Source organism: Nipponia nippon, unplaced genomic scaffold (genome assembly GCF_047370975.1).
Source record: "Nipponia nippon isolate SJK-2023a ecotype South Korea unplaced genomic scaffold, ASM4737097v1 scaffold_4, whole genome shotgun sequence".
Lineage (NCBI taxonomy): Eukaryota > Metazoa > Chordata > Aves > Pelecaniformes > Threskiornithidae > Nipponia > Nipponia nippon.
In genome coordinates, this window is record NW_028262358.1 from 28,929,867 (window position 1) to 28,957,722 (window position 27,856).

At 34.6% G+C, this 27,856-nt stretch overlaps 1 protein-coding gene across 2 annotated transcripts in view; it reads right to left on the reverse strand.

Moving 5' to 3' along the window:
* The window catches only part of LRPPRC (leucine rich pentatricopeptide repeat containing), a 93,741-nt gene that overhangs the window by 32,390 nt on the left and 33,495 nt on the right, over positions 1-27,856 (reverse strand). For both annotated transcript variants that reach the window (XM_087776099.1, XM_087776098.1), the window contains exons 16-25: positions 25,847-25,904; positions 24,625-24,731; positions 24,334-24,411; positions 23,926-23,979; positions 23,110-23,223; positions 21,771-21,901; positions 20,248-20,333; positions 18,402-18,606; positions 10,126-10,250; positions 9,381-9,487 (exon numbers count right to left, since the gene is read on the reverse strand). In XM_087776099.1, coding sequence (XP_087632225.1) covers positions 9,381-9,487; positions 10,126-10,250; positions 18,402-18,606; positions 20,248-20,333; positions 21,771-21,901; positions 23,110-23,223; positions 23,926-23,979; positions 24,334-24,411; positions 24,625-24,731; positions 25,847-25,904 — 1,065 coding nt within the window. The remainder of the gene's footprint in view (positions 1-9,380; positions 9,488-10,125; positions 10,251-18,401; positions 18,607-20,247; positions 20,334-21,770; positions 21,902-23,109; positions 23,224-23,925; positions 23,980-24,333; positions 24,412-24,624; positions 24,732-25,846; positions 25,905-27,856) is intronic.

Sequence of the window (27,856 nt, forward strand, 5' to 3'; positions counted from 1 at the left end):
CTGAAAGCCTCTGATTTGTTCTCCTCCTTCCTAAAACCAGTCACTTCAGACAGGTGATTGAAAGGGTCCGGTCCCCAGAAAAATCTCTTCTGTACCAACATTTTTATTTGAACTAATTTCTACCTATTACAACTGAAAGAAAACAGATTATCTGGGAAATACTGACCTGTCAGAGAGGCTTCTATTTGATGCTTTTCCAGATTTTTAGATAATGATAGAAATATTCAAATTTTGTTTACGTTAGTATTCTGTAACTGTTACAGCTAATAGACCAATACTATTTTTTTTTTTTTTACTTTTAAAAAGCCTTTTTAAAAAAAAGTTAAGTAATTTACAGAAGACGTATGGAAAAATATTTATTTATTTATTTATTTCTCTCTACTTGCCTAAAGCAACCTTTTTCTCTTTTAAACAGAAAACTTAAGGAGAAAACCCACAAAACCCAACATAACAGACCATAAACCCTGTGGTATTGGTCAAAAAGAGGGACTTCCAGAAAATTAGGAGTTCAGAATGTCCCAAGACAGTACCACTTTTGCTACAGCTGGCTTTGGATGCATAATTATTTAAAAGCCAGCAAAAGTATTTTTCATTTGGCATACACATGACACAAGGTGGATTACTCTTGTTTTAACCCTCCAACACTGCACCTCCACAAACTACTACTGTGCACTGGCTGGCAAAATAATTGTTACATATCCTGGACAACTTATTCTAGCCTTTCACAGTGTAACTTCACTGTGAATAACACATCAATTCTAACCTTTCAAGTTTAACTCTGCCCTCGAGTGTTTTATGTTTTCTTCTAGATCCTTACATTTTCTTCCCAAATTTCAGTCTTTTCTTAGGGAAACAGTTCTACGATAATCACCAATACAAACATATTGGAAAGAAACAGCCAAATTTTATAAACACTATCCATGCTGCACCTTCTGATGGTATTTTTTGGACAGGTAGATGCATTCATTTCTCTCTTTGCAGCTAAAAAAGCCAGTAATAATATGAGACAGCTAATGCTGCTAAGGAAGAAGAACATTTCATGATGAGTTACGTCAACAGCCATAACAGACTTATGTTACCAGTACCAGAACCAGTTACTGAGATTTAGATGCCAAAGCAATGTCTTGCAAGAAAATGCATTACTTCTCCAAGCAGACAACCTTAAGCAGACAGCTATAAGAACTGATGTATGTCATTTCTAACAGCTCTCTCCAATATAAGCATCGGTGAAAACAGAACATTTGATGGGAAGTTCTTAATTTAGAGACAGATTTTTCCCTGATTCCACAAACACGTCTATAAAATCTCACAAATTCCATGCAGCTTCAATGAAGCCCGAGATATTTTTGCATGGCAGCTTACTTGAACAAAGTTTTTTACAACATAAACACTGTATGCTATGCTTGAATCTTCCCGTACGTTAAAACTCTTGGCAGAAGTCCTCACTCCTATTAAGCAGTAGATGTCTGTTTATTCTTCATAAAAGAATATGCAGACACAAGTTTTTGTACCTTATGTAGCGATCTAAGTCTAGTTGATAGATGAGATAGTTAAAATTACCTTACACTTCTGTTATATCTTTGCCTTATTAAATACTCTTTCACCTTCAAATAGCAATGCATTAGTTTTAAAAAACACCGATTAAAACTTTTTTTTTTAAATAATCTTAAATCTGTCTTCATATGCATGAAACAAGGATACCACTTTGCTGCATTTGTTACATTATAATCTTTATAGCATAACGTAAGTGAAGTACCATAGTGGGATACAGAGAAAATACAGACGATTGTTTTGGTTACTGGCTCTGAACATACAAACTTTTGCACAATAGTCCAGAAGTTTATAAAAGAAGCATCTTTAAAGACTGAGGGATCTAAAGATAATCTCTGCATCAAAAAGCACCTTTCCTGTTGCAATCATATCAGCTATCTAATAAAATACGTTACCTCTCTCTAGCTCTGCTTTTCTTTAAGTCATTGTACTACCAGGATATCACTAGAGCCACATCTGTGTATGGCAGGCAATGGAAGTAATACTTTTCTACAAGTTCATTTTCCACCTTGAGAGAAGTTTAGCTCTCGTGGATTTAAAAAATGGTTTCTTTAGTGATGGCATGGAAAGATACCTTCCTTCAATTTATTCTTTCTAAACAAAAGAAAACCTTGCAAACTGCTTATAACTAAGGTGGGATTTCTCTAAAAAAGGAGTAATTCCTTTTGGTTTTTGTAAGCAATTTTGCCTAGAAATAAATAATATGACTAAACACACCCCAACCCCCATAATAGTGATTTCTTCAATGAGAAGCTGATCTGAAACATCCGGACACTTACACAACTTTTTGGGTAAGGGATAACTGTATGAAAGCTTGAATACAATTAAATCTGTACTTTCAATATGACTACTTTTCAAGTTTGATAACAAGGGTAAGTACTCTAATACACCATCAGAGTTTTGAAAATTATGAGTTGCTTCACTGCAAGTTATGCCTTCAAAAACTACACAATTATAGTGTATTTGATATTTTATTTGCACTATCTGATATTTAATGAAAGACATAAATGGACACACGTCTACATATTTATCTTCCCTAATTCTCCTGTTGGGAGCGATTACAATTCAAGCTCACGCTCTTGTTTCTGCCTGTCCCACAATCACCCGGGGTAGCAACCAGCCTACTTATACTGTGTTAATTTTTACATAGAAAGCAGTAGTAGTTCACAATAAGAAAATGCAAAGCTTACAGTCTCTACTGGGAAAAGTCACAAAACAGTTTTTACTGCTGGTTTGTCGTCCCTGTCCCCCCCACCCCACCCCCCACCCCAATATGTATTTGCCTCAAAGCTTCTGTCAGTTACATAGTTCACAGACTTTACCAACACAATTAGTATCTGTTGAGTAAATACCCACAATTTTATTTCCTTCTCTTGAAACAGGAATACATGTTGCTTTATGTTAGGCAGACATTGTAAAAAAAGTAAGCAAACTGATTGTTTTCCAAAAATATCAAAATGAAAACAGGAAAGAGCTTTACAACTGCAGCATTACTCATGACAACTGAGACTGATGTATGTTTAAGTACTATTGGAATACTCTACATTTACCAGTAAGATTGCCAAGAGAAATTATGCAGTAAAGTATTATTATAAAAAAAAAAAAATCATTAGACAATAAGAGAACTTCACAACAATAATCACACTGGCAGAAGAGATCAAAGATATGCAAAACCCCTACTCAAAACAAAATCCTCAAGGATGTTCTAGAATCAAAACAGAGCAAAAATTTGCTCTTTGCATTGTAATGGGATTTTATGTTGTATGATGAACTCAAAAAAGCATTACAAAACTCAGCAGTATCTTCCCTCTAACACAAAGTCTTTGGAGGTAAGAAAGGATACACAGCTCTTACCATGATCCCACATTCCAAATAATTACCCTCTCCCTTTCTGGAAGGAATTTGTTCAATAGTCATCTCCTTTACCAAATTTACTTATTTGAAACATATTCATTTGCTTTCTTTTAAGAAAGCAGTGCTTAACTTCTACAGTAACGTGCACTGAACTAGTAAGCACCCTTTTTTTATTAACCCACATACACACATGCACATATGCATGGACACAAAATCCAACTTCACTAATAGCTATATCAAAGTCCAGTTTCATAAGAAGTAATGCTTTTATTAGACTAACAGGACTCAATAGTAAGGAAAAAATAAGCTTTTCTTGTAATTATAGCGCTTGTGTGCCTAAAAGCTCTTCAGCCTTTCCCTTCCCTCTCAGTTGTATACAGTTACTCTAATAAAAGCTATTACACCCCCCACAAACTACTCCTCAATCTCAGACCACCATTATCTAATACAATTTGCATTCAGCATTCACAAACATTTAAATTTTGTTCTAATCACCTCCACTCTTTTCTTAACTGGGCCAAAAATAAGTCTTTGTAGGTAAATTCAGACACCAGATATAATCATCATTAAATTACACATAAAACACGCTAAATCCTGCTATCACAAATCAAGAAAGCATCTTCTCCCAATAGTTTACCTCCAGCATAAAATCAGCAAGACACAATTTTATGATGCAGACTCTTAAAAAAGCAATCTGGATGTAAGAAGGTTGTAATCTCTCAATATCAAGTAGAAATATTCTCATTGTTTTTATGGTAGATTAAATCCAATGGCAACTGGTATCTTGAGGTCTACTGACAGTGGATGTCACAATTCTTTGCTTAAATCTATTTACCTCCTGAATTAACTTGACATCTGTTGATAGATATATTCCTGTACACTAAACTCACCCAAAACAGTTCTTTTGTCACGTCTTGCATATCAGCAGCAAATACCTTTTCTTGCATTTATTCACATTGGAACACTTTTCGTTAAAATATTTCACAACCATTTGTCCCTCAGTTCTTCGCATAAATGTCTTGAGATATGTGAGATACGGTACAGTATATTTAACTATTAAATATAAATTATATACTCAGTACAAGAGCAGAAGATGAGGGAAGTATCACACTTAAAGTCTGGTTAAAAGAATTGGGAAGCCATGCACTATGCATTGTTATTTTCAAGGGAGGTTCCTCTAGTGGTATCAAACTTGCGCAGGTTGGTCTTCTACTACAAAATTTTGCCATACTGTTCTGAGATCTTTCCGTATATCCCAAATACAGTAATCCTCTCTTAGCCTTCATTTCCAGTAAAATTACAAACAGAGCAGAAACTAGAGCTTTTACTCTTTCATTGAAGGAACAATTTTAATTTAATAGCTGATACAATTTGATCTAGAAAGATTTCGAGAAGTATCTGTCAAACAACAAAAAACGGTTGAACATCTCTACCAACTCTTCCTATCAGAGGAGTCCATAAGCTCCTAACTAAAAATGCCAGTGACTTGATACCTTTTTTTACTGTGGTGCTTGTTTTGGTTTTTTTACAGAAGTATTTTGCTGTCCAATGAAATATAGTTTAAGGTGTAATGATTTTATCAATACAGTGCAGAAATGGACTTAACACCAGTTTAAAACCTTTAATACTTTAGCCATAAGTGTAAAGCATTCATTTCTACTTCACGAAAACATGCTTTACACTTTTGCTAAGGAGATTTAAAGAAGGGGTTGCTTGAACCTCTGCTGCAGGACTGTTACAGTACTTAACAATATACGCATGCCTTGTGACTCTACCAGAAAGAGTGAAGTGTGGACATGGGCTTAATTATACACAGATTAAAAGAGTGTTTTGATAATTGTATTCAGCATGAATAATAAATGAAGGAAAAAGGGTGAGTCTAGAAATATTCAGCCATCATGCAGCTAAAACAGCTGCAAGTATGAGATCTCAGTGCAAAATTCAGATATGACCAAATAATTAAAATTGGACCAAAATGACAGACAGCAACTATATTCTAACTACTTTAGATAGTGGAATCTTTAAACTTCCATGCAGCATGCAAATAAAATAACAGAGTAACAGGTGAAGCGGGAGGAAGTATATTCCTCCAAGATGGTGTAACATTCCCTTTTTCATTCCCACTCTCCTGGATAACCTTCACATAAGTGCAACTCTCAACCATCAGCTTGATCAGATTAATAAAGTGGCAGTCAACAACTGAATAAACGTAAGGGAATTCCAATTGTCCAGTTCTGGCAACAGGTAAGAAGCTGTGGATTGAAGGGATTTGGGGGATTAGGCTCTAAAAAATTCTCTTACCATTTATATACCAGACTTAAAAGAATACTAGGCCAAGCAACTCTTCCAGACTCTCTGATCTACTGCCTGGACCTCTGGAGCAACACATATGAAGAATTACATAAGATCTCTCTCCAGGAGAAAATTTGATCAGATATTATCAAAATAAGACAACATTTTAGAAGACAGAAGACCTTTCTAGAAGGTACTTTTTCCCTAATCCTTTTTATTGAAAATTCATATCCCTTTCTTTTAGCCTACATTAGTTTTAATGTAGTTTAATTTAGTTAAAGTGAAAATGTATTGACTTCATTTTCTTTCTTTCTTCTCTTTTATGAAGAATAAAATTGAAGGAAAAAAGGCAATTAAACTGCCTTTCCAAGTAAGGGGAAAAAATCCTAAGTAACTAGAGCTAGACTTGATGACATAGAAGTCATGCTGTGCCACTCCAAGGGAAAGCAACGTAGTATGTGACCTTATGGTAAGGGGCAAGAAGAGAGATGTGCCAACTTTGTTTTCACATGATCACCTTTGAAGGACTCAAGACAAAAGCTAACTTATCAGTTGAGGTACAATTAAGAACTGAAGACTAAATCATGATTCGATGGACTACAGCACCCAGTGGTAGAACTTGTTCCCAGTGGAAAGCAAAAAAGCATCTATCAGTACATCCATCTACCAGCATAACTTCAAGGGCTCAGGAATCTCCAGGCACAGCTAGAATAAAATAGACTTTTACTTTACAGAGCAGCCAAGGCTATCTCATTTGGAGGTATTGCCTCTGAGAGAGGCTTTCTTCTCTAGCTACCTGCCACGGAACAAATGAGAAATGACTTTCAAAAGCTTAACAAGGCAGTCTAGCAACATTGGAAACCTTATCAACCAAACTCTGTGAAGCCTTAGAACTCAGCTGCATCTTCCCCCACAGTCTTCTGAATGACAGCTTCTCCTCCACTTAGCATCGCTTCAAAAGAGACTCACACCACCAAACTACCATATGCTTCAGTTTCCTTGTTCTGGTATCGGTCATGTGCATTCTTTGCCTCATCTCCTTTTATTCACCTTTCGTTGTCTTTTATACTATCATTCTCCGCTTAATCTTGCTGTCCTTCCTGCAAGCAGATGAGCCCCAGAGCTTTCAGCTTTCTTGCTATGACAATATCCCACAACATGAGCTTACATATACGCATGCACAACACATTTGTGACCAATGTACATACACAACTCTGACCTAATTTTTATAATTTCACTCACCTTTCTTCCTTTCCCACTATTATCACCCAGTTGTATTTTACCAAAGATTGAGATTTAAGAGTTATTTTCTTACTCCTGGGGCTTTCAGTTGTAAGTTTTTCAAAGCAGCAGTTGTCACTAAGTTTTACCTAAGTATCTAGTGTATGCCTTATTTCTAAAAATAGCAAGAGCAAGCAGAGGCAGTGGTCTCCACCGAGTAACACGCCATTCAAACGACCATATCCTCCATGGTCTTCATTTCCTTAGCTCCTCAGGAATTTTTTTTTCCAGCTTCATTACTACCCTTTTAGATACTCTTTATTAACTCCATAGATACTTTTAAAACAAATTATATCACTAAAATCAATTGACCACCATAATCAGCAATACATGACAAAAGTACGTGCTGAAAGGTAACCTATGTGTAATACGCAACAGCATCTAAAAAGAGAAAGCAGCACCAATTGATCGCCTTTACTGATATTATTTCACAAGAAAGGAAAATGCAAAAACAATCTGAGATGACCAACGTGAGAAGTAATTTAGTTGCAAAAACCACTGGGCTAGAGAAAAGGACACACATACACCTTGCACTCTGTCTTCCACATTATATTAATTAAAGCTTCGACTTCCCGACAAACAAAAAAAGAAAATAGTAACTTGTTTATGGTTTAAAACAATAAAAGCTATTTTCTTCTTTGGCAAAACACCAATTTTAACATTTTTTTCCCCCTCTCTTGTGGAAAAAATTTATTTCAAAATACTTAACATTGTTACATAATAAAAGCATACATAAAATAGAACACACCACATAGTAATTGATTTTGTGCCACTTTATCCACTGGTAAAATACAGGCATACTATTCCTAGTTAAATTCCCATATTCCTAAAAATTCCGGAATTTAAAACCTCTTTTTCTCAACAGCATATACAAAGCTCTAATTCTTACTTCATGGAAGTTAGGTAAGAGCAAGAAAACCTGCACTAAACAGCATAAAGAGCCAGGAAAACTTCCGTTTGGTCTCCAGATACCACGTGTTCAGATTTAGGCCTAAGTGTCTGTTTGTGGTTACTAATAGTTCATTATCAATGACCAAATACTGAATATTTGCAGAGATTATTCGGTACCTATTAAGAAAATGACAAAAGTTTCAAAGCCCCAACGATTTGACAATTTGCTTACTATCCTGTTCATGATTGCTGAACTGTAGCTACCAATATAAGTTTTGAGAAATTAAATGCCAGTATCAAAGAAACAGCTGCTAAATCACACCAAGTACCAGTTTTATTCATTTAGCTTTAATTTTACTTCCAATTCTCAAATTTCATCCTTTTACCTCCTATATGCTTTAATCACTATAAAAAGAACTCAACTCCTCAGTACTGTCTTCTGTCAGACACTGATGTTTCTATTCTTGTGTATTATAAGACTCTGAGCTCCAAAAAACCCTCTCAGAACAAAAATATCAATGCTTCAACATTGTGCTTCGCAATTTCCACACACCCCGCAGCAGGACAGTATTGTTCCACCACAGACAAACAATCAGATCTTCAGTTAAGATTTTTTAAATGCAAGAACTCTATTAGATAATTCAAGTAGAGAGAACAGGTACCTGAAATATTCTAGGGGGAATTAGGAAAAAAGCATACTTTGTCTCAGGAAGGAAAAAACCCAAAAAGTAGGTTACACCGCTGCGTATGTACATAACACAGAAACGATGAGGACAAAGTATTACTTTTTCTGCAAGATGCCTCCTCCCACACATTAACCAGAAAACTTATGCAGCATTTTAAAAACATACAACTGTGTTAAGAAAAATAATCACAATCTGGGCAGACTCTGCAGCTGCCCCTTTGACTTATCAATTTCAGTAAGCACAATTTCAATCAAGTCTAGATAAAATATACTAATCCTAAATAGACCAAGTTTGTCACCTACCACTTCCTATAAGCTGCTTACTATCCTGAAAAAGAGAGAGAGAGAGAGAGAGAGAGAGAGAAGAAATGCTAAATTAAATGCCAAACAGTAGCAGACAGCGCTTGTTTGGCTGATTAACTTGTAGACAAGCATTACAAATAAATCTGAGCATGGTCTGCAGCAAATTAAATTCCAGTGCTTTTAAGAACAAAGAATTCCTTCGGAAAGAGGATTAGCAACTTTACACCCAGGAATGCCAGTTTAATTTAATTGTTCCACAATCCGATATTTAATATGCAAATATAATTTTGATATATAACAGCGAATTTGAAAAAGTGAGGAAACAATTTCAATATACAAGACTGTCTCTCTGCTGAACTGTAATTACACAAAATAAAGCTGGTCGAGGGTTTTTTTTTATTATTGGGATTGAATTCTATTAACATGAATCAGAACAAGTCTAATTAAAGGTTAAAAACTTTAAATGTTTCTAATTAAGAGTCTAAATAGCTGCACGATTAGAGCACTATAGTTAAAATCCCACCTCAATGACCTTCCTGGCCTCTTTGTATTTTCCTGTTTGCAAGAAGGCGAAGAAGAGATCATAAAGAGCCATCATGTCACCATATTCTCTGCTTATAAAATCTGAAACTAAAGAGAGAATAAAACTCATTAATTTACTAAATATATTGAAGCATTTTAATATAGACATCAGATATTGTTAATACTAATATTTTCCAAGCATCACAAAACTCCAAGAATAAGCTATAGTGAAATAAATTTTGAAACACATGGAATGATTACAACATATTATACAATTTGTTGTAGCTTTGTGGTTGATCATATTTAAAATGTTCTTCTGTTTAGCTGCACTATATTTTGAATTACATTCAACAAAACAGACAGACTATATATTGGCATTCTCTACTTGTAGAGAGTGAGGATATAGAATTTCTTAACTGCACAACTATTTGAAAAACGTGTTGCTTTACTATTGCGTTGTATTACTAAGTTGTTTCTTAACAGTAATATACATAGCTAGAACAAGTATTAGAATTAATCTTTGAGAGCTTTATGCTGTATTATCCAAACAGTAGGATTCTTCTACATTTAAAATTAATATCAATTTTCCATCTGAAGAATGTAGGCATCATTTAAGTGCTTTAAAGTTACACATATAAACAATTTTTTCTTCTTTCAACTGAAAGAAATGATATACAAATCATGGAAGAAAAACCTCCAGAAAATACTCCATATAACCAGACAGCATTTGACTACATGCAACTAACCCTTTTGCAGAAGATCAGCGTCTCCTTTTTCTATCAGTCTACAGTAGATGTTATGAAGCTGAAGAATTTTACCATACTTCTTATAACAGTTGATTAAAGCTTCCAGAGCTGCAGGCATGTCGTCCCTTGTGGAATGAAACAAAACAAGAATAAAAACAATCAAACATTCCGAGCAGGAGCAGTGCATTCTGAACCCACTTTAGTCTTGAAAAATTCAAGGAAAATTCATTCAGCAACCTGCAATCCAAGAGTGTAATTTTTTTCTCCCCAATATGCTACAGTTATTTTTAAGTAACAGGTGAAGTTTTCCTACAAATACCATGCATGCTTGACAGCCACAGAAATGAAAACAGAACTACAGATTTATGCTTAAACCTCTTGGCTGTATAATTTTTGATTTTGTGACCACTGTTTAGTACAAATTAACCAAAGGTGTGAATACTCTTCGTCATTAGATGCACGCTATTTTTGCAGTAAAATTCCTAAGTTCTGCTATGTACTACTGTGACAAAACCCCAATTCCATGGAAGTTTCAATTTGTATTTGAGAGTTCTATTTTTCTTGTGAATTGGTAATATTGTGCACATTATATTACCTCCAAATGCCTCTGTTTAGACATTTTCAATTTTTAAGCTCTTTAAAAATTTTTCCACAGCATTTTTATTTCAGTATAGATCTCCAGAGTTAACTAAGTTAACCACAGCTCTTTAGATTACTTTATACTTGTTTTACACCTTAACAGACTAGCTATAAAAAATCTGTTGATTTCCATTTTGTCACAATTGAAGGGCTAGCATTTTTCCATTCTATATAAAGGTCAGAATCCAGTGTATATTTTCTGCAACAAAAATGTAAATTTTGCAATTAATGCAACAATACATTAAGGCACCAAAATGGATTTTATGCTGGCCTATCCATGTCACAGAGCCATGGCACTAGTCTATATCCACAGTACCAGTAAATTAGTGCGTAAGATGCCGACTTCCTTAAATGCACTTATTCAGGTGCCTTTGAGCAGTAAGTACCAGTAACAAGTACAATATTTCCATTGTTGTTATCTCAGTCCTTTGCTGACATTTTTCCCTGCGTATACAGGGAAACACCTTCAGAAGTATATACAGTTAAAATGCAAAACTGAAAAGCCATAAAAACAATCAGATCTGGAACTTAAAATAACAACAAATAAATTAACATTCTACACTGTGCAACTAACAGATCTAAATCATCTGCTGCAGACCCTTTTTCAAAGGACTACAACCTAATCTAAAAAAACAAACCAACAGAGGACAACCACTGAAACACTGCAACAATACGTGAAGTTATTCTTTGAAGGGGAAGGTTTAAACTGAAATTGAAACAAACCAAGACAACAAGCATGAAATGTAGTAAGCCGTCAAACAGTCAATAAAACTGCATTTTAGATTTCAAAATAGATTATAAAATAGAGGGTGGTGGAAGTAGGCAAGGGGGGGAATAAATAAATAAATAAATAAATAAATGAATCACTTAGCAGCAGCTGCTGAAGGCCATAATAAAACTGTCTTGAAATGATTTTGCCTTCCTGAATCAACTTTATTATTGATCAACTGAACCTTAATGAATTAAGATACTACTGTTAAAACAAGCCAAATTCAGATGTCCTCTCCTCACACTGCATTCCTTGTGCAGCACAAATTTTGCTTTTTCAAAGAATGAACTATCAAGACTACTATATACTTCTACCTTCATCTAGGCTAATATTTTAAAAATTTGAAGAGTAAAACACAGAAGAAGAATTAATTTTGTTCAGTAATACTGGCATTCTGAAAATGAACCTAAGATGATGGATTTCTACCTTATCCCCCTTACCGAGCCCTGTTTACAGTGCATCTTCTGGCACCCCATGGAGTCATTTGAATTTTTGTCATTTGGGGTGAAGACTAAATTACAGGTTAATTTCAAAACTGCAAGTAGATGTTGCAGGCTAGATTACTGTCATAAAAGAGAAATACTATGGTAGTTACCATAGACAGATATAAAGCTTTATATAATCAGTATTTTTCTCCTGCTTTAGATGCAAGTTCACTTAACATCTAAAAAAAACAGTTTTACAGAAAACTGCTCAATTTCTAAGGAGGCACAACAACATTTATACATTCAAATTAAAGTTTTCAGTGATAAATCTAGCTTTTCAGATTGATGCTCAAACAGCCATAGTATTGTCTCAGCTGTATTCCTAAAGGATTAAAGTGACTGTTTTTAGGTCAAAGCTATCAATAAATGAATGAGTAATTGGAATGTCATTCAAACAGGAACATTAAGAGTTTTCTAGTCTCTAAACGTGTACTTCTGAAGGCATTAATACTGTATACGCAGAAAAAAAAGTCAGCAAAGAACTGAGATAACAAAAATGAAAATATTGTACATGTTACTGGTACTTACTGCTCAAAGGCACCTGAATAAGTCTGCATTTCAGGAGGTCAGTATCTTACACACTAATTAACTAGACATTTGTTTTGAATCTATCAAAGTCTGATATATTTGTTCTGTTGCATCCAAGCAATTAACCAGCCATCCACAGATTACTAGAGAATGGCATTTATAAGTAACAGATAAATGATAAAATTGGCAACAACCAGCTATAGAACAATGAAAGGTATAGAAGTTCAGCTTTTGCAAATAAATTGTTTGTACTACTATTGCAAAGAAAGAAAAACATCAAGCTTATGCTTGTAATTGAGTTATTATGTTGATTTATTCAACAACCTGCAGTATTTCTTAATTGTCACAAACTACACAAGTAAGTACCAACAACTACTTTTGTAAGCAGTTTTTACAATCCTGACAGAAAAGCCCAATGAAAATTAGGAACTTACTGTAGGCTTCAAGTTTCGACTATAAATAACATTTTAATGTGTTTCTTGTTACGACTCACTAACTTAAAAAAAGAACTGCACAAAAAGGATTTTCTACATTTTAAGAAAATGCTATTTAGACATACGGATTTTAAGGTAACAGCTGTACATTTGAAAACATTTGGCAGTCTTTCTGTACAAACTTATGCATGTCGAACATGCTTTTATCTTCCCAAAGGATACTTACTACACTACTACATTAAAAGCCTCATCCAAAATTACTATTTAATTAAAATGGATCAAGTAAATAAAACAAACAAACAAACAAACAATACTCATAGCCATGTTGGAAAAATCTGATTTCCAGTGTCAGTCTGGACAAAATAGTATTTAAGATGCGAACACAGATGATCCACGCTTCATTTTGAGTTGGCCAGCTACTACAGCTTTAAGTCACTCACAAATATTATCTGTTCAGGGCTAACGCCTGTTCCACTTAAAGATTAGGTGTATTTTTCCCTCTCATTGAAACTTGTTCTTTTAAAAAAGAAGAGATACTATTACTTTTGAATGACAGAAGGAGCCTCAGTCATCACTGTATTATGCTTGGCCCATATGTAATCCCGGAAGAGTCCTACTTTGGCACTGTTTTTCAACTAAATTGATGCTAGGGTTAAGACATAATAAGTTGTTTACTTCACTTGGTTTCTGTTTAGGATGCCTATAAAGTCCAAGATACCATGGGCACAATCTTCCAAAATATTTGCGTGGGCAATTTTACTCACACAAAGCTGTTTGAAAAGACAAAATCACTCAGATGTCTGAGTGTTTGCAGAACACGCTCTGGAGCAGGACTGGCTATAACGTGCACGGATACAACATCCCCCTTCAATTTCAACAAGCCACTCCCCTCTTCCTTCAAGAATGTAGCACTAAATCTAACCCTTTTACTTGTAATAAACAACTTCCCCAACCAGAGAGTCTGCCTGATAAAAATAAGACTCCAAATATTGATTTTAATTGGAATGAAGTGCTGCAACATTATGCATAAAGCTTTAGTGAAGTGGCAATTTACCTAAGGGGTTTACTGATTGAAAAGCTCTCAAACCTGAAATCACCAGAGAGGTAGAAAGAAAAAAGGGACTCTCTGGGGTGGGGGTGGAGGGTAGACTGGTAAAACAAATCACGCTCTACAAATCTGAAGCAGATGTTAGTGTAGAGGGAAGTCAATTCAGCAAAGTACAATCAGCTTTACAAAAATTATTCTGTTAAAAGAGAACGGGCTCTTGAAAGAGCTAAATGTTTTTCTGTTCATTTGCTATACTAAGGAATCTTCAAGGAGACTGGTGTTGCAATTACAACTAATCCTCCCCAAAAAATTAACTGTGTTGAAGGCTTTGTAATTTCCCTAGGTACAATTTAGCTGTCACTTACTTTAAAATTTACTCAAACATGCGTTCGGAACAGCACTAACTTCACATGTCAAGTGCTTTCCAGCCAATTGAGTCTAAACTGGAAGTCGGTGTTAAACAACTGAATGATTAGACAAGATAGCTCATTTCCCTGCTCTTTTGTTCAGAATAAAATGCCACATTTACATTATCAGACTCAACAGGATTTTCTGACAGAGGGAGAAAAAACCCTCGTGAACACTGTCCGTACCAAGCACATGAAGCCTGTCATTTACCAATCATCCTTCAAAAAGCAATAGCCATGAATGTAACTTAATTACGACCCAATGATCCTTGACGAAAAATCATCTTATCACTGTCCTGTCCCCATAGGGCAAATGAGACACTTTTGTCCTTTGGCACTGATGATGCTAAATTCCTAATTGCAATAATGGAGTAAGAGAGCCAAACATCCCTAATTTCATTGCAACATGTAAAGAGTTTTAATACAAATATTTGAAATAAAGCCACTAAAAATTAGAAAAAACTCTCCCCAATAGAGATATCTTTTCCCCACTAAAAATATCACCTAGTTTAAAAAGATGCCTATTTTTAAAAGTAACTATAAAAGTCAATTAACTTGTATGTGCTACAGAATCATCTTAAACAAAATTACAGGTGAATTTAACTCCATGAAAACAACAGAAGAAAAATTGTCAAGGCACTAGATTCACGCTGTATCTGCTACGTAAGAAACTAAACAAAATGGGTTTATGTAAGATTAATCACAAAACAGCTCACAATGCTTTACTGGACAACGCTGTATTAAAATACACTGACCGTTTTTAAAGCAACACAATCCAGCTATAGCCTTTTGATCACTTAAAATACAGATATTAATTACTTGCATTCGCTGACTTAAAACTACGAAATATTTTGTTCATGCAGTCTGTAATATAATGTTTTCATAGTTTACCTGCAAATTTTATTCTCTCTAAGAGCACTTCTGAAATAGGGAATTAGTAAATTTCAAACCTGCAGATGTTTTGTTCTGTTTCTTTTCTCAGAGGTGATATTATTCAAGGAGAGCAGAAACAAACTTATGTTAACAAAAAGACAGACACCACATCAAGTTTTTTAAGATGTGTATTCCTATTTCTGGTTGTACGAAAGTTGGCTTATGCAACTTTCTTGGAAGAATTAAAAAAAAATCATCAGCAGTTACTGTATCCATTAATTTATCATCCTGTAAATAGGTATTATCGAAGTATCATATAGCACAGGAGCAGGTTAGCTTCACAAACCTCTTCAGTTTTGTAAAATGGCTCATGTTCAAATAGGCTTCCCCTGACAGCTGGAAGAGAAGGTAAAAAGCCAAAACTACAATCCTTAAGAAATAAGACATCTTATATGGTGTAGGTAACACGACCTTTTACAAATATTATCAGTTGGAAGAACCAGTTGAAAAGTAAGACATGTTTTAAGAAAAAGTACAAACTCTTCACACTCTGGAGGCTTTTAGAAACTAAGATTTTTGTCATACTGTCCAAGGCAGGTTTATCACCTTGAATGACAGACCAAGATTCCACATGTGGACTGTCTCAATTTTTAATGTGATTTCACCATCTTGAGCAACTGTTCAGAGTCATAAATAAAGATCATAAAATTAAAAGCAGGGGGGTGGTTCCACTTAAATTTACTCTGGGTAAAAAACCCCAAGATACTATGAGTTCTCTCTCTAGTTACTTCAGTTAAATATTTCTCAAAATATTAAAGGCAAAATGCCCATTCTACTAGAATATTATATACCATTAGTTTTGTCAAGTTATACTATTCATCAACAACTTTTTTCTTTTCCATGCTCTCCTGCAAATTGTCACTTTTAACATGCACTAGGACTTCAAAAGAATTTCAGAATATTCAGGACTGGGTACAGAGAAAAGAGGTAGATGAAAACATTTTATACCTACAATTGCTGAAATCTTCAAAAGCAAATCACAGATTCCTTTACAAGCAATTAAAAAGTTTGAAATAAATTAAGAACACAAACCACTAGCACAAACCACTGCTGCGGAACATTAAAAAATATCCCAGAGCTAATTTCAGAGGCATGCTGATGACCTGCAGCTAAATGACAGCATTTCAGCATGATACTCGAGCCGTAGGATGGCAAATAGTAAGCACTATGGCTGAAAGAAACGACTAACACTTATTTCAGTCACTCATAACTTTCAAAAACTCTTAGCAACTCCAAGACAAAAAAGAAAAAAACAAAAAACAAAAAACAACAACAAGCCAGTGAAATTCAGTTATTCCTCCCCAGCAAATTATATGGAAAAACTTCCCCCTTCTGTTCTAACATTGGAGAGGAAGCAAGTCTCTCTGCTCCTAAGGCAGCAAAAAAACTATAGGAAGTGAGCTTACTCTGTGTTGTATTTATATATATGAAATGTATTAATGTATTCCACAGTATGGAATTACTTTCTCCTTTAAAAATCTACTCTCATCAAAAGTCCCTTTATTAAAACAAACAAACAAACAAACAAACCACTTTTTAGAAACTTTTACCAAACCTTTGTAATCCAAAAGAATGTGGAATTAAACTAAAATAACACTCTTTACTGTCCCCTTTTGCATCCACACATGATCACATCGTTATTTACATCATCATATACTACTTCTCAAGTGAAAAGAACCCAAGTAGCACCATGTACAACTTTCATGTCAACATGCATAAAGCAATTATGTAAAATGCAGCTGCTCTTACTCCACACTGCAAAGCATATCAGATATTTTTCCGACACATTAGTTACATATGATTGCAGCTAAATTACTTTCATAAACATCTGCCTTGTCTTGTGATGTAACCAAGGCAGTGTTGCTGACTGAAAAGATGTACACTATATTAACTGATGACCACTACACTGAAATACTATTACGCATCTACCAAGAGTTAGAGCTTTTTGACAAGAATTTTAAATACAAAGAACGTTATATAGACCTTGCATACCCAGAATACTTAAGAGAACTGAAAACCTCTACATGTTAACAGAAATGTTAATACACATCTTTGAGGCTGACTTACATGAAACTGAAAAATTCACTTATTTTATAGGTATTATATTTAAGCCAAGAACATTTCATATACATGAACCAAACTACAAGACATTGATCAATCACTCTAGCTGCAAGAGATTAAAATCCAGCAACTACATAAATGACAGAAGAAAAAAAGAAAAGGATTGTGCATGTGGTAAAGGAAGTGAAAAGGGACTCTTGGCTCAGTTTTAGTAAGAAATTGTTATATAGTTTATACGTACATTAACTCAAATATCCCACACCTCATAATGAAAATTTATGCAAAGGAACATGACACATGGAATTACAGATACTTCCTGTCAGAATGAATGTACGAACTTCCTTTTCTCTATTAAACGGTATTAAAAGTACATATGGAAAAAAAAAAAAATCACAATAGACAAACCAGACAGTACTTTGAATTTTGATTTACAGCAACATAGCAGTCTATTGGCAATAACATCAAATTATTTGAATTATGTGAATTAAAAATATTTCAGTGTTCAACAACCGCCCTTCAACTCACCTGAGTTGTATTGGGTGGCACAGCAAAATAATGCTGTTTTGATGGGAAAACACGTACTACTTAACCACAAGAGCTGAGAATATACCTATCATGCTCTGAATAGCTATCTTGTCAAACAGACTTTAGAAACAACTAATTCATAAGCATATTCCAATATACAGCCACTTCATCTCTGATGTGTCCATAAAACACAGCTGTTGTTCCCAGAGACTACGACATGATGTGTAACTGATGAAAACATACTTATCTAACTCGAGAAAACACATTCATTCATTCATTACTACTCCTAGATCACTGAGGTATTATACGCGCGTGCATGTGTGCATGTTTACGTGCATGAGCACTTTCAAACGTGAATGTCTAGCTGTGTATAGCATACACAGGTCATATAACACAAATAAATATCATATCATAACTTGTTTCATCTGAAGCCCAAACATAGCTTACTTTTCAAGGTGAACTGTAATCAGAGGGGAATGAAGGACAGCAGTTTCTGCCAACCCCAGGTTCACAATGGTCTCATGTAATCGATTCACTGTTTCAACTTCACCACGCATGGCAGCGGCATTAAGAATGCGGAAAAAAGATGCAACTGTTCTGTCTGAGATAGGAACATCCTTCTCTTTCATCTCCGTTAGAATGTTAATAGCATCTACAATGAAACAACACAAAAGACCCTTAGGTAATTTCATGTAGGGAAAACAAACTGCTATTAAAACAGCATTTCAAACCCAGCAGGAATGTAAATTCTGGCGTATAATGCCGATTTCAAGTTAATTACTACTTGCATTTCTAAACGAGACTACAATTATAAATCCACAATAGCATGGTTTTATCATTTTGCTGCAACTTTGACTACAAATTATAGATAGGAACTGTGTGCCCACTCTGCACCACATAACCCTGTATAGTCTGCCCTATAGCCGCAAGATTCTACTAAATGGATGCTTTTATCGTTCAATGCTAACATCTGCTAAATCACTCCATTGTTTCTTCAGCAGATGGCTTGTCACGAGGCCAGATAATAAAGATATGTTTACACTGTATATACAGCCAGACTAATGGTCTGATACCGATAGGGCCTGTTTGCTGTGTCGATACTAATTAGCCAAGGAGAGCCAATGAAAGCTTTCTAACAGACTGCATGTTAAAACATTAGGTTCATTAAGCTTCATTAGTAAGGCAGAAACAAGCATTTTGGTATATGGAATAAGCGCATTCTTATAACGCTCTTAATTACTGCATAGACAGAATGTTTTGACCGCTTTACATTTGGCTACATTTATGAATTGTTTTATTTTCTGAGGGACATTTATGCTTTAAAAGCAAGCTAATCTTTTCAAACTGCTTTAATGTAGAGGTGGTCATGATCTGATTTATTATTATTTAGAAAACATCAGCTTTGTTTATTATTTTTCTAACAGCAAGCTTAATAAGAGGCCAAGACAAATTTCAAAGAAAGACCTTACAAGAAAAAAAATTACATTAGCTTTTTAGTTTTACTGTATAGTGTTTTATATAAAACCATAACATTTTGTGTCTAGGCTTGGACCACGTTTTTATGGTTTTAAGTCTTCTACAAAATCATAGAACTTGATATTCAGAATCACCTTTTAAAGTTGATGACAGCCTAAGAGTTCTTGTAAAGACCAACCAAATCATCTAAATTACAGAATTATATTAGACTAAGTTACAGAAATTAAAGAGCTAACAGCTTAATGCAAACATCTAGAATTACAAAATAGGCAGTTTGCAGAACACTCATTAAAAGCCAAAATTTCCAGGCAGTTTGACAGAATGACTCTAAAATTCAGTAAGAAACACATAAAAGAATACTAACAGAAAAATATACACTTTATTAAAAAAAAAAAAAAAAAAAAAAGATCTTTTTGCAGTACTTGGCTCTTACGAGAAGGTTATGTTTATAGGTTTTATGTTCAGCCTTCAGACCTTCTTAAGCAAAAACAAAGCCATTAGTCTAGGCACATACGCAATTTGTGCCATAAGTCATGATCTTCAAACTCAATCCAAACAGCAATGCTAATAAAAACTAGCTGCAGAAATGCAAAAAGCACTGAGCTGTGCAAATGTAAATGACAAGCTTGCCAATCCATTAAAACTAATGGCCTGCACTGTCCAAGCATCTCTGGTTGAATTCACATGCAAATTTGTATGCAAAATGTTCAAGCACTTTTCAGGACATGATATACCATTAATATCAACTCACATTTTTATTCTTGAGGCAAGATACCTTTATTATATAGCAGAAACACAATGAAAGCAAATGGATTACCTTCTAGTCTACCATGCTTTCCTAAGACTTCTACCAGTGCTATGTACTTTCCAGTGTCAAGAGCAACAGGTGAATTCTTAGGGAAGCTAGAAATTAAAACATTAAGAGTTGTATCAACAGAAGTTCACATTTTACAGATTCAGCTTAAAGATTCATTTTTAAAACTACATAACAACACAACAGCATTGAGAGCTAAAAGTTACAATAAGTATTAAAGGAAAAATCTGATAAACTTCAAAAGATGCACCATTAAAATGTGATTTAAAAGTATTTTCCACACACCTTCCCACCCCCAAAGCCCAAAAATTATATTTTAAAGAGCCAAATTGCTTGCTTAATTATTTGGTAGTTGTTGCATAAAATAGGGTATTTCCCAGAAACCTGGGAAGAAAACTCAGTCCACGTGGCTGGCACAGGGCTATAATCTTTCCCATAACAAACATGAAACTATTTGCCTATAGTAACAAGTTAAGACCTACTATTTTGAAGTTTCTGCTATGTATTGGTTTTCCTTTTTCTGGAAGTTTTAAAATTAATTCCTTCTCTGTTATTTCTTTTTATAACAATTCAGATTCACTTCTTAGCAATATTATGCTACACTTGAGGCAGATCAGTAAAAACGTGCTACTGCAGTGAAGCTCCACTAGAAGACTCAATTTTACTTCGTGCAAGCTCACTATGGGGATTGTGTGAGAGTGGTAGTATAGCCAAAACCAATATGTTACTGTTATTTGCAGAGTGGCACAATTTCTTGATATTCACAGCTCAATCATTTCACATAATTTCAAACACGAGCAAGGTGTAATGAGCACCTGCCTGCTAACCTACTGTAAAACCAAAGCAAATACTTTGTGAATGCATATGAGAGACAGAATCTCAAAGTAACACATAACTTGTTCTATATTCACCGTAGCATCAGACTGAGCAGAGGCTTTCAAGGAAAAAAGGGAAGGGGCAAATAGAAAGACAATCTGCAAGAATTTGCTCCAGGATAAGTCATGCATAGCATGTTTTAGCTGGGAGCTAATTTTCACAGACAAAATACAAAACTCTGAAAATGAAAATTTAAAGTGGAATGTTTGTTGACAGTCTTAAAATGATGTCACTCGGAAACACTGCTATTCTAAAGACAATATAGGTGCAGCATATTCTAAACACATTCCAGGTGCTATTCTAACACACAATACAGGTACTTTTTCCCCCCCTTAAATTAAGCCAAACTTCAATTTAGACACTATGTATGTTTAAAATAAAAACAAAACAGACCCTACATAGCAATTTGTCTTTAAAAAAAAAGGATGATAATTACTGACCATACAAAGTAGCTGCTTCTGATGTTCAATTATACAAAGCAAATTTTTGTTTCAAAAAAACCACACCCTTAACTGTTTTAAATGCACATACATTGGTGGGGAAAACTAATTAAAAATGGATGAGGGGGTTAATACTCAACCTACTTAATTCAACAAGGTCTGTGTATCAGCATAAATCTCTGTGACATGTTTCAGTGCCGGTGTACTTACACTTTTTCTTTCAGGTTCATTGCCTCTTCTACATTATCATGTCGACAGCACAAATTTATTAAGGCTGCATAGCCACCGACAACCATGTCCGGTTCGTATTTGGCTTTCACTTCAAGGGCTTTTTGCATATTCTAAAAAAGGAACAAAGCAAAGATGTGAACTAGAGGAAAAGTCAATATGACATTATGATTCTTATATGTTCAGTGTGCAGTTACATGACTGCTTTAGTGCTTTTAGTAGCATAAGATCACATTTGAAAACAGTGCTGTAATGCTTCAGCAAATTTTAAGAGTGAAAGTTATTTTGCAGAAATTAATATTTTTCTAAAACACCTTTTAGATTAACTTGACAGTAGACTTCTAAATAAATTGTCTTGCTTTATGTCTATATTTCTAGCATGTTTTAATGTAAGACTTTTTTTTTAATCCAGACAGACACCATAGACATGATTAATCCACATTCTAAAATAGTTCTTATTTATTTGGAATTCAATAACAATTTTCACCTGGTACACTGCCAAACACATAACAAAACTACTTTCTAAAGAATAAGAAACTACTTAACGATCCCATAGAAAGCTTATTTTTTTATACATTCCTATTCATACATTTGACCACTTTGAACTTACAGTGGTGTTTGTTTCTAGTCTTATTTCATATGCAAAATCGTAGAGACAGACAGCTGAGAATCACTCTTTCTAAACTGTATTCTTAGCTACAGAGAATATTGTGCTATCGTCTGCATGACTGTTACTGTTCCTATACATACAGCTTTATAGGCCGGATCATACTGAACAAGAAACTGAATAAAAGTGTGGTGATACCCCACAAATTACAGACACATACTAAATGAATGTAAACTACAGCTGGACGCCTGCCGAATGAAGGCAAGAGACCCTTTATCTCAGAAGAGCTTTCCTCCTGCAGGAAAATGGAATTTCAATCCCTGCATTAACAACCTAGTAATATTTGAATTGCAAATGACTAGTGCATGTATCAGTTGCTTGACAATCTAGATATAAGAGACCGGAGCCATGGCTTGAAAGGACATTTGGCATGTATGTTAAACCTATCACAGCTGTTACTATCATTCACTTTGCAGATTATTGTAAACAAACTTCAGCAACCCCAAAACATGCCATTCAAGGTGTTGCTGAAATTAGTTAACCTTTTGATTTAATTGCTTTTTGCACTTATGTTTGATTTATAAGCATCAAACCATGAAACCTCAAGCACTGCACTTGTCTTTGCTTAACTATGTCTTTCCATAATACAGTCATTTATGTCCCTTTAAAAATATAGCTATGTATTTCCAATTATCTCTGCATTGCTTAAGATACCTCTTCTTCACAAAGAGCATGTATGAGTTGTTTCAAGACATCTGTAATAGGCTGGTTTTCAGCTTTTCGCTTTTCTAGTTTCTTCTCCAAAGCAGACACGTCAGATTTAGCACTCTAAATGGAGGTAACATAAAGAATGTCAATTGCAAAAACACCCTTCCCCGAACAACTTGTCGGATCACTTTAATAAAAGACAGACAAAATAATCCTCTTCTTTCATACTACAAGAAATTTTTTAATCATTTAAGGTGCTTTTATCTGTTTAAATACTACACACTAATTGAAGATTTGAGTCAGAATACAGTAAAAAAGCATGAAGTAGCATATCTACAGAGGTCAACATTACTATTTCTCTCATACTCAGTTCTTTGTGTTCAGGGAAGTCGGGAATAGAAGCTTGTTTCTTTTTGCATCTCCACTCTGCTCAGATACAAAGACTTGACACTCCACCATTAGAAGCAGTATGGATTTATATGGTTCCTGCCACTCAAGTGGATCACTATAATTTACAAGCATGAATTAAGCCTCATACCACCACTGTTGACTAACTAGAACTTTCAAAAAATATTTACCAGACAGGGAAACTGAGGCATGAAACATCAGCCAACTCCAAGGTCAAGTATCAGGTCTAAGTGAAAATCTGGATAGCCTTTACTCCTACTCTGGAAAGTAACCTCTGAACTTCAAATGGTAGATTTAAATAACGTTAATACACTTCCACGATCTGAAAGCTAGTGATTACACTTCATCTAAAACCCATATCCAAACATTATTATTACAGTAAGAATAAGCATAGCTATCTGTGAATTTACTTACTTCTGGAATGTTGTCTGTAGACAGGGGTTTTTTAAGAGACAGTAACCTTGCATCCTAAAATGTAGTAAGACAAAGATATCACTAAGCCCCCAAAAAAGTTCAATCTCTAAGTAAGCACATCATGCTTATACTATATATATATATATATAAAACATAATTGCAATGTTAAAAAAGAGCTGTATTCTGCAGCATTATTACATTGACTTGAAAAAGCATTTATTAAAGGCATCCCTCAAAAACTTTCATATACGAAACAAAAACAGCTTCAACAGTGAAAAATCATGGAAAGGTTAAAAGGCTTACATATAATCATTGCATAAAGATATTTATTTCACAAAGGAGAATATATTCACAGAGTACAGATACTCCACTTTTTAGCTTCAAAGTAATTGCTATAGAACCACAGACCTTAATTAATTCAGGAACTTGAGAGGAGTCCAGCAGTCTGCAAATGCCGCTGTAGTGGGTTGTAGGGATAACTATATTCTGTATCAAGAGGTGGGGAAAAAAATTATATGAGTTTTGAAACACAACCAAACTGAAATTTGTCTAACAGAAATTATCTCAGACGTAATTCAAGTCTCCAGCTCTTGCATGTCATTGAGAAGTGGTCTGGTTGTACTTAAAAGCAGCAATTTCAAATCTAATAGATACATGTCAGGCAGGACAGGCATTATGTAGCAAAAAATGAAATGGTACCATCTTCTTCAGCTGATGGAAGTATTGTCTCAAACGCTCCTCCTTGGCCTGTACCTCTGAGTCACTCATGCTGTCAATCAAGTGATAAAGAAAATAGCCAACAGCTTCTGCGGAAAAAAACAAGAGAAAGCATTCCACTAAAATTACTGAGACTGTCATGTTATCAAGATTAATTTATAAGAAATCATTTTGGTGTGAGATGTCACCCTGATGAGAGGCTCTGAAATGGCAACAATGATCACTGAGGCATAGAGATTATGTGGTTTGGGAGCACATATCTAACTGGTGAGTGAAAGGAATATTAATTATTTTCAGACCTAGTGACAGCTTTTCAGTACAGAATCTTACTTCAATCTATTTTTTCCACTACTGTGTGACAGAAGCGGTACTGCCCAAGGCCTTCCCCCCCTTTCCTGCCCACTACCCCAAATAGTTGCCACAAATATTTTGTCATTGCTCAAAAGAAAAAACAGATTTCTAACACTTTACATATTTATTCTGTACATTTTACCCATTATATTCCATTACCAAGCTACACTAAGTATTGTAATATTAATATAAAAACATAGAACTATTTTAACCATTAGATCAATTACTACTGAAGAAGTTGCCTATTAGCCAATGAAAATCCAGATTAACAGATTTTAGCAAACAGTGCTAAGTTTCTTATCTATGCAAGTGTAAAAATATATGGGGTCCTGTAGCTGAGAATAGGAAGAGCATCAATTATTGTTTTGCTTTCCCCATGCCCCTTGTCCTTCCAGCACTGACAGGAGGAAAAAAAAAACGTGACCAGATTATACAAAAAAAGTATACTTATTTCAAAGTAGAAGATTTGGGATGTTAAGTAGCATTTTGCTTCACAAAATCAGAAGAGCTACTAAAGGTAAAACTAGGTTGAAAAACTGCCTTTTTTTTTTTTTTTTTTTTTTTTAAGTATTTAAGCACTGATACAGTGTTCATTCTAAATCTCTACTTTGGTTAATAAATTTAGAAAAATAAAATGTTATCAGCAAGATTTGTTTATAATTCTAAAAGAAAGATCTCACGGATCTCACAAAATATGCTCTGATTATTCGAATCAGGATTTTACCCAACATGTTTTCAAATTTCACTTTCAAAAAGAAGCAATCAGTGTTTACTGTTGTAATCCCTCAAACCCATCATTACACAGAAGAACGGATTTGTGGATAAGTTACAATCATAGAAATTGAAACTCTACCAGTTGGTCCTGGAGGCGTCAGGCAATAACGTTCATCCTTGTACAACAGTTCTGTTATCTGGTAAGACAGAATAATCGTACATTGCAGCCAAAAGAAGCAAGCAAGGACAAATAGTATCTGAAATTGAATTCTCAAAATAATAAAGCATTTCTCTGTTAAAGTATTATTCTTTACCACATCATAGTAATTCCCTAAGAAATACAAGGAAGTTGTTGTTTTGTTTTTTTTTTTTTTTTAAATAATAGGTTTTTCTTAAAAAAATATTGCAAACAGAAATGCTTTCTGAGGTATGGCAGTAAGACAGACACTCTAGTATTCTGGTTATGTATCATTCTACAGAGTTAGCTGTTGTAAGACATTGCTTAAAGCAAATATTAACCAGTGTCACTCCTGGAGATGCTACAATTATGTTCCAATTTACCGAAAGGTTGAAATTGGCCCATAAAGCTTTTTTTTTTTTATTTTGAAAGAAGCAAATACATAAAGAAAATAGAGGGACACAATTTATCATGCTCTGCTAGATTTAAGAAAACTAGTACAGCTGTTGTAAGTGCAATTTTGAAATACAAAATATGTGTCCATAAAAATTAATTGCATTTGACTAAATTTAGCATACATTCCATCAGTCATACAAACTGAAGGAATATGTAGATTTTACTTCATCAGAGGAAAAGAAGCATTTACCCAAAAGCCCCAACATCCTGCCTACAAATACTTCAACCTAACCTACATCACTTTAAAAATCCATTTGACTGTTCTTAAGGAAATTACATCATCCTCAGTTAAAAACTAAGATTTTTAAGTATTTCAAGAATTTTGCTTTATCTGCCATGATTCTAGAATGCAATTGGAAATAAGTTAGAGGGAGATGCATTCCCACTGTCGAAGTGCTGTGTTTTAAGTAATGACAAAAGAAAAGGAACCCTCACCTTCAATTGTTAATGAAAATGGATAAACAAAGCCAGAAAATACCAAATGTGCAATGGAATACCGCATCTATCACTTCTCATTCTACCAACACCACGGACATGGTGTACAGTAAACTACAGCTTTCTTCTGCCCTTTTGCCCTCGTCCTCCTATGACAAATCAACACAAGAGAAGAACCTACAACTACAATAAAATCCAAGTAAGTCATAACAGTTCTCCTTCTGAATCAAATCTCAGAGAATACCAAAAAGGAAGGATTACAGAAAAAAAAAAAAAGTGTGATATTATTTCTAATGCTAAGTATCTATTTCCCAAGTTAGCATTTCTTGTTTTAGAAGGTTAAAACACGTATTTACTAATAAATATAGTGAAGACAACAAAATGTATATTTCTTCCATTGTGGAGAACAGCAGAGGTAACTCCAGATACTACTTCATGTGCAGACCACCGTTACTTCAGTCCTCTGACTGTCCTTCAAAATTAATCTCATAATGGGAGTAGTAAGAGATGCCCTGTTTTTTCTTTACCTACCTTCCTGTTTTGTTTTTTAAATGCAAAAAAGGAAGAATACAGGCAGAGGACAAAAACATCCTCTCACCATCATCTTCACACAACAGAAAATGGTAGTAAAATACAAGAAAACCTGCACCTCACAAGCTGTATCTGATTTATATAAATCATTAATCAGTGACTTTCCAAATTACAATTTCCATTTCATTCTAAGATTTCTTTGCAAAATCTAAAATATACTGCAAGTCATGTGCTAGTTTATTCATATCAAAAAAAAGGCAAAAAGCACAGCGCCATCTCCTCCCAAATTCTGTAGCCACATCCCAGGCAGTATCTGCCAACACCTCCTCTATTCTAGTGCTCTGCAAAATTTATTGACCAAGTTATGTTGCAGTGTCTTTCTTATGTACCCCATACCAGGGAGGGCAAGATGAGCAGTCATTTCTCCTTGACTTCATCCAGGTGATTTCTTTTATCTGGCTTTGCCTTCAATGTTTTAAGTTATATGACAGAAACTTTAACATTCTAATTGTGCCTTATTATTTTTCTTAGTACTAGTGGTGTGGGCAT